At 48.4% G+C, this 15827-nt stretch overlaps 1 protein-coding gene across 1 annotated transcript; it reads right to left on the bottom strand.

Moving 5' to 3' along the window:
• Positions 1-6611: 6611 nt before the first annotated feature.
• Positions 6612-14398, bottom strand: PAQR9 (progestin and adipoQ receptor family member 9). Its single transcript, XM_050308288.1, has one exon. The coding sequence runs from the start codon at positions 14381-14383 to the stop codon at positions 13172-13174; it is 1212 nt and encodes a 403-aa protein (XP_050164245.1). The 5' UTR covers positions 14384-14398; the 3' UTR covers positions 6612-13171.
• Positions 14399-15827: the final 1429 nt, after the last annotated feature.

The raw sequence follows: 15827 nt of genomic DNA, 5'->3' as shown, positions 1-15827 counted from the left end.
ATTTTTACTTAGTCCCAAAGCAACTGATACTTCTGCCACTTGATCTCTTCATGGCAGTAATTTAAGGGAATGTGAGAATTGTCGAGAGAATTCTTTGAATTAAGGCATAATGTGGGGAAAGTTTTATTTCCCTATTACATTTCTATTTCTTCTACCCATCATAAAATAAAAATCTTTCAATACACAATCATAAGTGAGGTCTGAAATTAGAGATTTAGCATCAGCTCACCCTGTAGATGGTTGTCTTTCCCACACATAAAGAGCCGTATAAACCCCCCGAGTGCTGTGCACACTGTGACAGTTTGTGGAAGAGGAATTGTAAATACGCTGCTGAAACTCGCCCTGCTCAGTCCTGTCACAGAGTGTTGGAGAGGAGAAACCTCCCCAGCATTTGAAGCCTTTCTGTTCTTGCCCTGTCACTCAGAAGGGTCACTGTTTACTGTGTTAGCTGTGACCTCATGAGACGCTTCCTGTGGCAGAGCCAGGGCTGGAATAGCCAGGCAGATTGGGGGGGTTCTATTATTAGAAGCCCATTATGTTTGACATTGAGCCTGAGAGATGGGGCTCATACTGCAGAACATTTCTTATACTCTGAGAGGAAATCCCAGCAGTTATCAGAAAACAGAGTGAGACCTCTGGAGTCTCACTGATGGGATCTGCAAGTCCATCAGTCACGTTGAGATCCGCAAAATCTGTCGACAAAGAAATGCCCACTGATGTCCTGAGAACAACATCTGACAGGGAAAACAGTAAACATTGCTATTGCCAAAGCAAATCCTTCAGAGTCTAGAATTCCACCCTCAGAGGATATTTTGTATCTAGATAGCTTGTGTGGAGAGTTAGTTTATATATTGGGTCTGAAATGTCCAGAAAAGCTTTACCTACAGCTGGACTGTGTGAGGAAACACATGTATTCAGTTTTCAGCAGGATGTCACAATAGATTATGTTATTGCTGCATTTAACTGAATGGACAAGCATGACTGCATGCATGACTGCATTTTGACCACTTCTCAGGTGGGACATAGAATTCTTTACTCTTCTTCAGTGCTGATACAACCAGTGGTGTAAGACAGGAAGACAAGACTACTGGAAGGCCACAGGTAGTTGGGAAGTCAGCTGTTTGTCCTGCCTGTGTGACAGCAGTCCCTGTAGCTTCACAGTGTTAAACAAGGCTCAGGCAGGGCACTGGTGTGGCACTGGCACAGGGAGCAGTGCCCTGAACACAGCCAGGACAGCTCACTGTGTGCTCCACCTTGGTTTCTCTAGTAGAGCTTCCACCCACATTGAAGGTAGTTGACAATGCTCAGCTTGCACTGAAGGAGTCTGATCTGAAAAAACAGGGCTTCAAGCTTCAAATTTGCAAAGAGGAGAGGATGAGATAGTGAAGTTGGGTCAGAAAGAGTGAAGAAATAAATGAAAGGAAGAAAATAGCACAGTACAGAGATTTGGAAACACTTTGATGAGATGCTAGATCTGTATCCATGCAGTGAGGCTGCTGACTTGCACAGCCTGTGCCAGCACAAGGTGTAGGGGTCACTGGGCAGCTTGCACAGGAACTCACACTGTGAAACATTTTCCCTTATGTTGGTGGTAAATGAGAAAGGAGTGGACCAGGCTCATTCATATCCCAGCTTCTGCAAGGGCTGTGGAGATCATCTGACAGCCTCAGGGCAGCTCTGGACTGTGCCTGTGCCCAGAACAGGCTGATCTGAGGGCTGAGCAGTGCACAGCAAAGCACAGCTGTCTCAGAGGTGCTGTGTGATCTGCAGGTGGGGAGTGCAGCCTCACTGGCCAAAATGAATTGGAGCTCCACAGGGGAGCTCGAGGGTCATGGTGAGCCAAGAGCTGCTGTCTGTGCTGTCACTGAGCAGGAAGGATGAGTGTCAGCCCTGCTTTACAAACAGCACAGCTAATCCAACAGCTCCTGCTGTAAACTAGAGAGCAGAGACTGAATAATAGCACTGTTATGGTACTTTAACATTGCAATGTTAGAGCCAAAAAAAGGACTGCAATATTTCAGAAAGTACTTTTTAATGCTTTAGGTGTTGAAAACTGTAACATGAAATTTCTGTGCATTGTTTGACGTTAGCTGGAATATGGTAGGTAGGCTGCATGAACATGGATCTGAAAACTGGCAGATTAAAAAAGTCATCCACATCCAGTAGGCACAGGTCAGCTGTGGCAGGATGGACAGGTATGTGTGTGTGCCTCGTGGTTGACTCAGACTGTGTCAGGGCTGCTCCCTCTCACTTGCCCTGAATTTGTCCTGAGAAATCCTCACAGAATGTTCTGGGCCAGGAAGGAGTCATTTCTGAACAAGTGACTTCCAACTACTCAACTTTGCAGCCTTCCAGGTCCTGCATAAAAGGATACTTCCAGAATTTTTTTTACTCATTGGCTGATTTGTTTGTTTGTCCACATGGCAAGATGCATCCTCTCACTCTGCCTGACTCACGCTCACTTTATACTCCAGGAATGCCTAAGAAGGCAGCGTCATCCCCTTCAGAACAGTTTTTCTTTTCCTATGGGATTATATCAGCAAGCAGCTGCCCCTAAGGCGTTATTTTTGCCAGGCGGTCGGGCTCTCCGTGCCAGCTTTTTGCCGAGAGGGTTTGCTGCGCGGACGGGGCATCCCTCGCAGCAGAGATGCCAGTGCCGGGCAGACAGGAGGGCAGCGCTCGGAGCAGCGGGGCGGGCAGGGCGGAGGGGCCGCTGTGCTCCCTCCGTGCCCGCAGATGGGGATACAGCGGCAGCTGGCATGGAAAACACGGCCGTGCCGGAGCCGTGCCCTGCTCACCCGGCCGGGCAGCGGTCTGAGCGCTCCTCCTGCCGGCCCCGCTCCCGAAACCTGCGGACCCGCGGGGTTAAACACGGACCCAGCTCCGCACCCTCCGCCTGCCGCTGGGCACGGCCTGGGCACAGCCAAACAGCCCCAGTTACCGGCTGGTTTTCAATATACGGGAATAATTTATTTGGGGGTGTTTTTTTAGTTTATTTCAGGCTGGTGAAATTTGAGGATTCAATCAAACTCAGACTGCTGAGTTAAAGATTGGGGTTTTTCTTCAGCCTTGTCTAGGAAACTCCTGCTGGTTGACCTCAGTGTCCTTCACGGGTCTGCTGGGCACAGACTAACGCTGCAGACCCTTCCTCTTGAACAGCAGGCCTGAATCTCTTTATTCCAGGTTCGCTTGGCACAGCAGGCAGGCCGGGCTGGCACTGCCTGGTTCTCAGGCTGTTTGGGGCAGCCGTGGTGGGATCAGATGGCTCCGTGCCACGCAGGGACCAGTGCAGCCTGGAGATGTCCTGTGCCTCACTGCAGCCCTGCTGCATCCTCTGTGCCGGACCTGGAGGGATGTGAGGAGGGAACAGCAGGGTAAGAGAGCTTTTTCCAAGTCAGCCTTATTCTCCAGCCTGTTGGAGCCTTCCAGGCAAAATGCCAAGGAAAGAGAATTGAGTCTGGTGCTTGTCTGTGAATTTAGCTCAGGAATTACTTGTGAAGGGAACCTCGCCACTGCTGATCTATTATGGTGCACATGGGAAGCTGACACCTCAGAGAATTCATTGACCAGCCTGCTTGTTGCAGATTGTTTCATTCATGAGCTACTGAGGGACTGAAATGGCTTTTAAAACAAAGAGTATTGAGTAATAAGCTGGAAGTCATTCATGTCTGGGACATACCTGGCAGTTCTGCCACGACACTGGAGCTAGAAATCAGGACACTACCAGAGCCTGAAAAGCATAAATATTTCTTAGCTATATGTGCATATTTGGCTAATGAATAACATTCCTTGGGGTGACTTAAAAGCAGCAATAAACTGTTTTTGATACTACTAGATGAACATCTAGTACTTTCCACAGAGGACTCGCACTCCAAGCCACAGCTGCTGTAAAGGGAAGAGGGCCAGATTCACTGCAGGTCCTCAGTAACTCTGCGTGGAGAAAGTCCCTGTGACTTTGAGAACACAGTGATTGCTTCACTTTGTAATGTTTGTAAGTCCACCGGTTCATTTGCTTTGTGCAAACCTATGCAACAAGTCTGCCAGCAAAGTCAAAATCCACAAATCCTTTCAACCCTGTGAGATGAGTTTGTCCCCCTTTCCCCCCTTTAATAAGGAAATGTCTTGTTGGTAACAGCTGGAGGCTTCAAACGAGTATGTGGGGCACTCCCAGCTTTTTTAGGAATGTTGCTGTCTGAACATATTTACCATGTAAATGTCTGAATACAGGAATTTAGTAATCACAGAGTAACTGCCATGGAGGTATGTACTATTTTCCATTCATTATATCAATTCACTCTATCCCTTGGATTGCTAATGGGTTCAGTAGAAGCAGCTCTGAACATGCACTGGCTGTATATTCCCTCTGAGGTGTTAGGGCTGCTGAGTGCTGAGCTAGCTGTGACTTCAAGTGGCATTAACAACCTGAGTATTGCATTGGAGCAGGCTGTCCATTCTTGTATACCCTCAGTCCCCTTTGCTTCACTGAAATCAGTTACATTATTTTTTTATCATCCAAAGTACATCTGAAGTTTGCAATAAAGGAGATGCCATGCTTCTGTTGGAGCAGAGTAGCTGTAGTTTGAAGGAATATGCTCTATTGTTAGGGACAAAGGTATTCTTCATAAAATATATAGCTTCTGTGTTTAATCTTTCAGTCTATATAATACAGAAGTAAATACTCATTTTAACTAAGTTGGCTAATGAGTGTATGATAGTGCTCAGTGATTCTGGTTACTGTTCCAAACTGGTTTTCTCCAACCTACCAGATTTTCCACCAGAAAGACTGTTGGGATAACACAACTGGGACAGACAGAGAATGTGCAGTTTTGTTTCACTGCCAAGTTGGAGCATTTCTAGTTTTACATATGAATTTTGCTCTTTGTTTTGTATTAAAATCTTCAGACAATGACCTGAAAGGAGAATGCTTTAAAGTGGTAAGGCTGAGTGGGGAATGTGAGCCTTGGGTGTCAGGGGTAGGACACTGCCTTGGGGCTGAATGGCAGAGCTGCTGTGCCAGGCTCTTGCTGGCAGCATTTCCCTGGCACTGGCTGCTCATTAGGGCTCTGCTTCTCTAGTGCACTTAAACACAAGGGCAAGCTCCCCCCTGTCAAAGAACAAAGATAAACAGATATTCCTATTAAAGTTAGGCATGTGCTCATGAGCTTCACTAAATTTGGGATAATGAGAGACGATGCCTGGGCATACAAGGTATCAGAAAAGCTGTCCCAGGGCCCTGTTTACCTCTTGCTCATTATTTATGTCATTTCTGAGGGCTGTGGATATTACTGCTTGTTATCCACCCCACTGACATTTCATAGCTGTCTTTCCAAGTGCTGCTAAAAGGAAAAGCTGAGATTTTGGAACACTACTGAGTGCCAGTGATTGAATTCCATAGCCCCAGGGCTGTGGATGCAGAGAGCCTAGCATATAAAGAGGGGGGGAAAATCAAGGTTTTTCTTCTTGTACGAGTGGAATTGCCCAGTTTCTCAGGACAACAGAGAAGAGCGACAGAGAACAGAGGTTTCCCAGCAAACAGGAGAACAGAGGAGAAGTATTCCTAACACCAAAAATGAAAAAACCCTCTATTTTCATGTTTCATCAGTCAGGAGGGACATGAAAGGACTAGATTTTGGAGGCAGGAGAGACTCAAATGAGAGAACTCTATAAATTGTTTACTCTCCACAAGATTGTATGACACTGTTGTTCTGCTCCTGTAAAGCACGGCTCACACCCCCAAAGGCTGAGCTCCCTGGCAAGAGGGGTGCTGCCACTCCTGGTAAGAAATCTGCATCTGCAGGGTCTGCCCAGAGACTCTCATCACTGAAACCAAGATTTAGCCTTAGCACTGATATTGATTTGTTCTACATTTTTACCAGCTTTTTAATTTTGATGAGTTTCACCTCTACTCACAAATCCTTCTAACCATACATTATCCTGTGATGAGATAACATCTGAAGGTTGTGTTGTTGTGTCAGATGTTCCTTTGTTCCCTCACAAATACACTGTCCTGATTTTTAGGGCCATTTGCCAGAGAACAAAGAGAGCAGGTTATCAGAGCAACTGTGGAGCCACCTCAGCTGAAGGTTGAGGTACTGACCTCACTGAATCACCTGTCCCAGCAGCTGTAGCTTTTGTTGCCCACCATCCTGCTCAGTGTTTTGCCATCTTCACTGGCTCTGTCAGACCTTTTGAAGGAATTCTACAGACCTAAACTAGAAGATCCTCGAGTCTTTTAACAGGATCAGGGGGTGCCTGCAATTAAGTTGGGATACATCCTGTTGTGCTGAATTTTGACAGAAAAGGCTTAAAGCAGATACTTTATGTAATTGCAGCTCACTGAGTGCTTTTTGGTGCCTCACTTGGACTGAAGACAGTATTTTGCCACATGAAACGTTCCTACTCTGCCAAATGGGAAACTTTATTTGATGCCAAATAGAGCTCTTCATTTTGCAGTCAGTATTTTGCCGTGATTCTTCATGTTGTTGCTACCAATTTCCTGATTTGTCAGTGAGCTCTGTGGGCTGAACACCCATCTCCTTATAGATAGTAATGATCTTAATATAACAGGGATGTCTACCATTAATTAGTTAGCACAGCTATTGGAGAAGTAAAAAGGTGACGATGCTGTTTTATTGCTTTAAAATTTAAAAGACAACAAAATGGTGACAATACTTTTGCTGTTATAGTGTTTTCAGAGATACTAACACCTCTGCACAAGAACTGGTAGTTCCTGTACTCATGCCAACACCACCTGTGTTTGGAGACAAGTAGTACCTTCACCACATTTCTGATTCCACAGGTGCCCCTGTAAGTTGCACTAAGAAATGAAAAAAAAAAACCTTTATAAATGCATTTCTGCAAAAATGTACTCAGAATTAACTTTATTTGTAGCTCACACCTTTTTTTTTTTTTGCTAAAAATGCATAGTCATTACATAGACAGTAGTCAGCATCCAAAAGTGTACAAAGAGGAAATTTTCAAACCCTCCCAACAGAACCACACAAAAGTCACACATTTTGTTCACTGCATGCACAGACCCTTAAACGTGTTACCTCCTACTGAAGCGTGCTTGAACCTCTCTAGCAGACAGAGTTGACTTGCTACAAACTGTTTCTCCACACTGTTGACCCCCAGCTACATCTTAAGGCATTCCCTGAAATAGCCATGCCCTAGTTCAGAGTGCTCCAGGGTCCCAGCATGGCCCAGGAAGCAGAAGTTCTGCTGGTGGTGTTTCCTTACAGGCACCTTGAAGCACAAGCCTGCTTCCTTTGTCTTGGTCAATAATTTATTACTGAATTCAGTGGAATGAAGCAGCATCTGCCTGAGCAAGATGTGCAAATACTTTCAGTTTATTCCACACCCAGAGGTTTGTGTCGCTCGGTGCATGTGACACTGCCTCGCATCTCACATCTCGTCTGAGGAGAGGAGAGTGAAGTCTCAGCTGTAATTTGGGTGTTGGTTGTGTAGCCCTGACTTACATGTGTCTAACAGAAGCCAGGAATATACTTGGATAGGGAGAATTTCTGATGGTAGAGGCTTTGACTTAACGAACCACTCAAACCCTTTGATGTCTTTTTTTGTTTTCCCCTCTGCTACTGCTGCCAGTTAGAAAAGCTCTTACAAACATGGTCCTCTACTCAGTGGGGCTGTTTTCATCAGCCCCTGCAGGAGATGGGCAGAGTGGGTTAGCAGGATTATTACTCAGGGCTCCTTGGCAAGGGAAGAGTGCACGTATGGGGTCAGAAGATCCAAGTCCAGGTTTCACTCAATAATAGGATTGGCTCCAAGTTGTTGGTTTTGGGGAACAGGAGGGAAAAAGATAAAGTCGTTTGATCAGTGTAATTTTATGTTCCCAAATGATTACACATGTTTACTTAAAAGCTTCATTTATTTAAGGTCTTTTTACTCTGATAAGAAGTAGCTTGACGTAGTTTGAAATTCCCAGTGGCAACTGAGACGTAATCAGGAGAGACTCAAATTAGAGAACTCTGTAAAATTGCTTACAAACACTGATGGAAAACCCTGCTCCATTAATTATTTCGTGGTAACTGGAACACAAGCCATGGCTAAATGAACGATGAGGCCTCATGCAGTGTTCCAGTGCCCCTCAGCACACGTTACCAGTGAGAATTTCTGATGAGAGAACACCCCAGTCATGTGTGTTTTCTCTGTACTCCTGACCCTTAAGCATTTACTCAGCCCGTTTCAGACTGCTCAGGTCTTGATTGCCCCCTACTTGAAGCCAGTGGAAATTTTGCCCTCAGCTCCAAAGGACACAGGATGGGAACTTCCTTGGAGCGTGGACACGGACAAGGGTTTGTCCCAGGAGTTCATGGTCTGGAAACGTTCGTGGTCCTCTCCCTGTGAGACGAGGGACAAAACAACATTCCTTCTGCCGGAGTTCAGGAAATATTTCTTCTTAGCACCTAGGAGGGTCTTTGCATTTTGAAGTGCTTTACAAACATTAGCTTGTCTTCAGAGCAACCCTGCGAGGTAGGTAAGGTATATTCTCCCCATCTTACAGATGTGGAAACTGAGACACAGAGGGTCAAACTCAACCCTGGTACAATTCCAGTGTTTCACACGAATTAAACTCGTTCCAAATGAACACGGTTTAAACAACTTGCCCTAGATTACAGAACAGGTAGTGGCAAAGCAGGGACAAGACCCCAGGAGTGCCTGACTCCTCAGCTTCTTACTGGCCACTTGGTCGTTTTTACTCTCATAGGCAATGACAAACAGTTTAATCTGGGCAATTACTACAGGTATGACTCGCTTCTGTAAGGCATGTGGATGGTAATCAACTGAGTTTAGTGCAATAATGCTTTATGCATGTGCTGCCTCAGAGTTTACTTAAACATGAAGGAAAACTTTCATACTGTCATTTCTGCAGGTACACTGTTGACAAAAACCTGACAACAAGTAGCTGGATTCAGCAAATAAATAATAAGCACAACACTTCGACAATTAATCAGAACTATCATTTTAGCAAAAAAACCCAACGTGTTTCTACTTTTAACTGCTACATTTCTACAAGTGCAGCATGCAGATGAAACCTCTCCCTTTGTTTCCAGACTGCACATTCCAGTTTTGCTAAGGAAGCTGCTCAGAGCTTCACAGATTCCCTGGACTGACCTTCAAGTGAAGATGCTGCAGAAGAAGAAATGATGTATCACCACAGAACACTGGATAATTATCATAGATCAGGTACATCAGTCCTACACAAACAGGAGCCTAAAGCTCACAGGCTCCTTGGAAGTGCCCAGAGGCTGGGCTTGCTGAATACATGCCCGTGTGCAGACTGCAGCTGTAGGCACGTGCTGACTGCAGGGAGGGCTGTCTGTGCCACCAGCACGCTGGGAGCTGTCCCCAGCAGCAGGCAGTGCCCATGGGCACACGTGTGCCAGCCTGGAGGTCAGTGCTGGCCCCAGGCAGACAGACACATGGGCACTGCCAGGCCATCCCCTGCGCTCCAGCGCTCACCTTGGCCCCCATCCCCACACAAATTCTGCAACAGAAGGCCCCAAAGCCTTTTTGGTTTTCAAGGTGAGCTGCGAGTGCAGAGTGTAGAGCTCAGGGCAGGTACCCAGGCAGTGACAGCGTTGTGACAGGTGCTGATGCAGAAAGGCAGCTTTGCAGGATGTCCTCACACATCCAGCCTGCAGGTCAGACCTCTGTGTAAACTCTGGACACGCTGCCACATGTTCAGCCGTGTGTGCTCTCACACCAAGAGTCCTCCTTCACCCTTACGAGTCAAACAAACGCTGACTCACTTCTGTGAGCACATCCAAGCACTATAATTGCAGACATCTTGTTCCACTTTTAATCTCTTTTACCTCAGTTTTGTTCTGTCCGTATTCAGGAAGACTGGCCGTGGGACATGGCAAGTGGATTATCTCCCTCCATGTCCTTCACTGGATAAACACAGACACTTGGAGCATTTCCCTAGATATCCTCCACACTCCCTGTACCTTTTTAATTCGTAGCCGCATTTTTTTTTGAACAAACATACAAACAAAACCCCATTAATTAGAATTCTTCAACTCTAATCACATCCCCCTGTGGCCTTTCCCTTGGGATTCATGCAGCCTGCCTACAGTGGCTTAGAGTGCAGTGCTTGCAACCAGAGAGCACAAAGAATTCCATGGGGTGCTCAGGCCTGCACCCCAACAATCTGCCAGCAGAAACTTCCAAATGAAGCAATATCCTCAGAGCCAGGTACCGAATCTCCAGCCTGACTGGGGCTCACAGGCACTCCTGTACCAGCAGTAAGATTCCAGCAAAACTGCAGCTGGTTGCAATCCAAACTTTACAGTTATCTGCCTTTGAGATATATATAGATGACCCTGGGTGGCCTAACTGCAAATATCAAATGTATTTTTACAAGTTAGCAACAGCCATTTTTGACACTGCCCCTCGAGATGTCCTCTACGTCGTGACTGACAAGCACAAACATCATTCATTATCCAGTGTGCTTTAAAAGCCTTCCTCTCTTACATTTGGCTTTTATTGTTGCTTGTTTCTGAGCTGTCTTCTAGTGCTGAGATTTTCTGTCCCTGGCCTTTTTGATTTATTTCTTAGTTTTTAATTGCTGGTTGGACGTGCTAGTGGCATCTCCCAGGCAAACCCTTTCTATGTAATTAGTTTTGAAACTTGGATGAGTCACTGGGCTCTAACTAACTATGCCACTATTATTTTAATTTGAATACAGCCCATCTCAAAGATTTTTGGCCTCTTTTGCAGCTGTGGAAATTCATAGGATGACATCGTTGCAGGTCTCGATCCACTGGCTTTCTATTGTGAGCTTTGAGGGTTTTCACAGTATAAAGCACATTTCAGAGAATAACTGTTGTGAACCAGCCTCCTCTCCCAGTGCTGCAGATCACTTGCTGCTCTGTTGGTTGATAAAGCAATGCTATGTTTATGAGTAACAAAAGTTAATGGAAATATGTAAAAATAAAAATACTTCATGTCGTTTTCATTTTCTTTTAATGCAGGTTGGCAAATGAAAACCAAACAGAGCCAGCCACATGGGGCCATGCTGTTTTTTTATGGCCCATCAGCAATAACTCAAGGGGCCACAGTTTGGGAACTGCTGTTTCAGAAAATCATAGTCAATCTCTTTAAGAGACCACACGTGACCCTACCAGAAATTATGTACCAGCAGAATTGTGGCTGGCAAAAAAACCCCATCTTTTGGTTGGGCCATTTTAATCATTCACTGAGAATTTAAAATATTCAAACTCATTGTACTTAAAATGAGTTGAGATAAAATGAAGTGAGTGTGATTTTCTGTGAGTTTATCCACTTCCACAGTGAATTTTTCACAAAGCTGACACTGGTACAGGACATATAAATTACTGGTTTCTGTGATGATTCTGACCCATATTAAGGATTTGGCCTCATAATCCCCAGCTAGAGCTCTTCCCATATTCCCATCATAAACAAAGGGGGCTTTGTCTTACAGGAGACTGTGGGATTGGACTCAAAACATTTTCTTGGGGTTCAGATGCCATGTCCATGAATATGGGACAGAGCCAAGCAGAAATAAATACCTGTCTACAACAGGGACTGAGTGAAAGAGCCACTGCAGCCCTGCAGAGTGTGCCACCAGCATTCCCTAAGGAAGTACCACCTCCCTCCTGACAGTGGCATGCACAAGTGGTTTCTCACCTGAAGCTCGATATGTAACCCCCTTGTGTAATGTTATTGCATAACTTGTTCTGCCAGACAAAATCAAACCCCATCGGCTTAAAATCTGCATCTAGTTTACAAAAATGGCTCTGTGTACAGAGAGTAAGTTCAAACTACAGTTAGCTCTTTGTTGTGTGACAATAATAATATCTGGGTTGCTCTGAAAAGATACTGCTTTGGAAAATATCTCTTAATTCCTGTCTTTGAACTCCCCCAAAGCTTCTGAAAGAGAACTTCAGCACACCCAGCTGCAGCCACGAGTCAAAATAGGAAAAGGTGGGGAATGATGAGAAAGTGCCACTATCCAGTACTTCTGGAGGCAGATTTTCAGTCCCGAACTCAGATTCAGCAGTATCTCATTCTGCAACTAATTTTAGGATGATAAATCTGACAGTGCTCTAATTTAAGAGCAGAAGAAACCAGTTCCATGTAGTTCTCTAAAAGGTCCAGAATGAGCTCTCATGCATCAGTTCCTCTCTTTACATCTACAGAACTCCCACCGAGCTTGGCAGGGGTTTATAGAAAGTCTGGCATCTGACTTTGACTCTGAAGGGCTGATTTGGGGGTGATTTACCAGGGAAGATAAAGGGGCCCCTTAGCAACCCCCTTAACACAGCAGATGTTCCTGACGTGTCGAGGGAAGAGCCATGCCATTATGCAGTGCTCTTCCTTCTTCCCCTGCCCCCATTCCATTGACCCCTTTCTGGTTCAATTATTTTACATATCCTTCTGTTGTATTTTAGTATCCGAGTGGTTACACCAACCGCTCACTGCCTGTCTAATTAAAGTCTCTCCATCAACTGGTAATTCTGTAATAATTCACAGCTGTTTTTCCTCTCTCTGTTAAATCTATTGTTCCCTGGCTGAAAAGGCTGCAAGACCTTAGAAACTATAGCTAGCTATCGATTTGTTTGCATTTAAAATGCAGTAGGTGGCTGCTAAGGCCTGTTACAGCATCACAGAGGAAGATAAATGTCAGTGCATAATCTGCTAGGAAATTTCACAGAGGAGTTGATTAAAAGTCTATGAGTAATCATTGCACAAATGTCTTCGGGTGTATACACATATATACACATATATGTAGCTAATAAATATATAGCTAGATATATAAATATATATGTATATACAGAGCTAGTTTAAACCTAATTGTTATGAAATTAGTAAGTGGCATTCACCGTTCATGCATTCTTCCTAGTAGTAGAGCTAAATTATTTCAGCTTATACTCTAAGCAGCAACATACCAGTAAGCATTTGCTCGCTCCCCCTGGTAACCTAGTAGTTTAAAGAGCACGAGCAGTTCCGCCATGGGCATTTTCTCCAGCAACCCTCCCGGCTCTTCCACAGGTGTGTTTGCCCCAGGTTTCACAGCTGCTTCGGGACGCGGCGGGGCCGCTCCGAGGATCGCGGGTCGGAGGCTCGGTGTCCAGCCCGAGGGTCCCTGGGGCGGTGGTCACTGTCTCGAGGGCCGCTGGCCCGGCTAGTCCTGCTTGCAGAGGTCCGCGACGTTGAGGAACCTCCTGACGACCACGGCGAGGCAGAGGGTGAGGAGCACCATGTACCCCACGGTGCCCAGGTAGGTGGGGGCGGCCAGGGGCGCCTTGAGGAACTCGGCCAGCCCGTCCTCCACGTAGTGCACCTGGTCGTAGATGCTGAGGAAGGTGAAGATGTGGAAGAGCTGGTGGCTGTGCCCCACGATGTCGAAGAGCCCCGGCTGGATGCGCTCGGGGATCTTGCTGACGTTGAAGAAGGCGGCCACCAGCAGCCAGAAGTAGCGCCGGTAGAAGTAGACGAAGAGCGTGGGGTTGCGGGTGCGGAGGTCGAAGAGCAGGCTCTCGAGCATGATGGGGCAGGCCATGCTGAGCGGCATGGCGAACACGAAGGTGCGCACGGCGAAGGGGTAGGCGCAGCAGGCGGCCCGGCTGCGGCAGCAGGCGGCCGTGCAGCCCACGGCCAGCGCCAGCGCCACGGGCAGCACCAGCACGCGGTAGGCCGCGATGGGCAGGCTGCAGTCCAGCTGCCAGCCCAGCCGCTGCTGCACGTAGCGGCTCATGGCACCCGCGTCCAGCAGGCTCAGCCCCGGCAGCAGGTAGTAGGAGTAGGCCACGGTGCTGGCGAAGCCGTAGTAGCTGATGGAGGCGTAGTCCAGGTAGAAGAAGGTGGCGCGGAGGCGCGGGGAGAGGCAGCTGAAGAGGTGGGCCGTGCAGCTCATGGCGAAGGTGAGCAGCACCCCCGAGGCGTAGCACCAGAGGGGCAGCAGGGCCGGGTGGTGGAAGGGCACGTCCCCGGCGCCCCGCAGCAGCAGCAGCCGCCCGAAGCGGCTGAGGAAGAGCAGCAGCGGGATGAAGTGGGTCCAGAAGTTGAGGGTCTCGTTGGTGGGCTGCAGCACCGAGGCCAGGCACTCCTGCGCCGAGCAGTGCAGCCGCCGGTAGCCCGAGAGGATGAAGCACTCCACGAAGTCCTCGGGCACCTCGTCCCACCGCAGCAGGGCGGCAGGACGGGGCGGCGGCGCCTCCTCCTCCTTGTCCCCGTCGCCCGCCGGCATGGTGCTGGTGCCGCCGCCGGCCCCGGGCCCGCCGCCTCGCCGCCGCCCGGGCGAGGCAGAGCCGCTGCGCCCGCAGCCGCCGGCGGACGATCCGCGGTGCCCGTGCGCCTCTCCGCCCCCGCCGCCGCCCCCGGCAGCATCACTCATTGCGGCACGGGCAGTGGCGGCACCGCCGCGGCTCCTCCCGCCCCGCCGCCCGGCATCGCGGTAACTGGAAACCGGCGGCGCATCCAGCGCTCCCCAGCAGCGGCAGGAGACGCCCCCGCCGCCCCGGGTAGGGTTTCCCGAGGAGGGAGGCGCTGGACACCCGAGCCGCCGTTAATGATTGATGCGGCCGCGGCGGGGGGGCCCGGCCCGGCAGAGCCCCCGCAGCGGGACGTGCGGCCGAGCCGGACCCTCGGGGCCCCGCTCCGGGGATGGGGACAGGGACAAGGACGGGGACGGCTGGCCCCGGCCCCGGCCCCGCTCGGCACGGTCCCGCTCGCCCGGGCGCTCACAAAGGGGGCTCCGAGATGCCCGCCCGGCCCCGAGCGCGGCTGCGCCCGCGCAGGAGCCCCGGGCAAGGGGAGGTGACCGGCGGGGCTGCGGCATCCCCGGCGGCGGGACAGCCGCGGGAATACCCCGCACGGGGGACAGCCGGGTGGATGTCTGTCGTGTGTGCTTCGGTGAGACCCGGTGACATTATCTCACGCTCTGAATGCGAGCGTCATTTCAGGCTAAGCATTCCCGGCCGGGCTGCGCTGATGCACGCACGGCACCCACCTTATCTCCGAGCGGGGCGGCTGGCAGGGACACCCGGCACCGGGCTGACCACCGGACAAACCTACACTTATTGTCGTTGCAGTTATGCAAGCGGCACAGTTACATAATCAGAACATAAAAATACAGGGGGAAGCGCTGCCCGCGTGTTACTGTACCTTAACACGGCCGAAGGAAGTGGGAGGCGGTGGGCACAGGTAAGGCACTAATGCAGGCACAGGTAGGAACCAGAGTAAGGCATTGCTCTCCGCTGCTTCAACATGTTTCCTTTTTATTTGTTTTCAGGTGGTCTTAAACGTGTGATAGCTCTAGGCTTCCAAAAGGATGTATTACGTGGTTATATTCAGAGATATATATTTGGTCACGTGGTACAAACTGAGGTCCAGTGTAATTAGGACATTCTGCCCAACGATTTTTACAAAAATCTTCTGTTTGACAGTGAGTCGTGACAATGTGAAAAATCTTCTGAACAAGGAGGCAATCAGAATTACCCTTCTTTTAAAGTTATCCCAAAAGAAGTTGTAAAGGTATGTTGCCGAAAGTGATTTTCAATGCTTTTTTCACTGAAGTAAAAATACTGATTTTATGGAACTGTCAAAAGTAGGGCAGACTGGTGACACTGCTTGTAATCTTTAAAAAATTACACAGGAGACTTGCTGGGAAAATAAACAACCGAACAGTGCTGAAAAGCCAATGTGAGGAGCAAAACATGAAATAGACATTTTTCAGATAACAGGCTCCAATGTCCTTGTGTTTCATAGGGGGTCCCTGGTGCAGGGACAGCTAACTGGACACTCCTCAGGCTGTGTCTCACTGATGCACCTGGCACCTA

This window comes from Myiozetetes cayanensis, unplaced genomic scaffold (assembly GCF_022539395.1).
Source record: "Myiozetetes cayanensis isolate MyiCay16 unplaced genomic scaffold, myiCay2020 scf13, whole genome shotgun sequence".
Classification (NCBI taxonomy): Eukaryota; Metazoa; Chordata; class Aves; order Passeriformes; family Tyrannidae; genus Myiozetetes; species Myiozetetes cayanensis.
This window is presented reverse-complemented; position numbering and strand designations above follow the sequence as displayed.

Excerpts from the sequence above, each read along its gene's own strand:
- PAQR9 (XM_050308288.1), bottom strand. The coding sequence starts at position 14,383 with ATGAGTGATGCTGCCGGGGGCGGCGGCGGGGGCGGAGAGGCGCACGGG.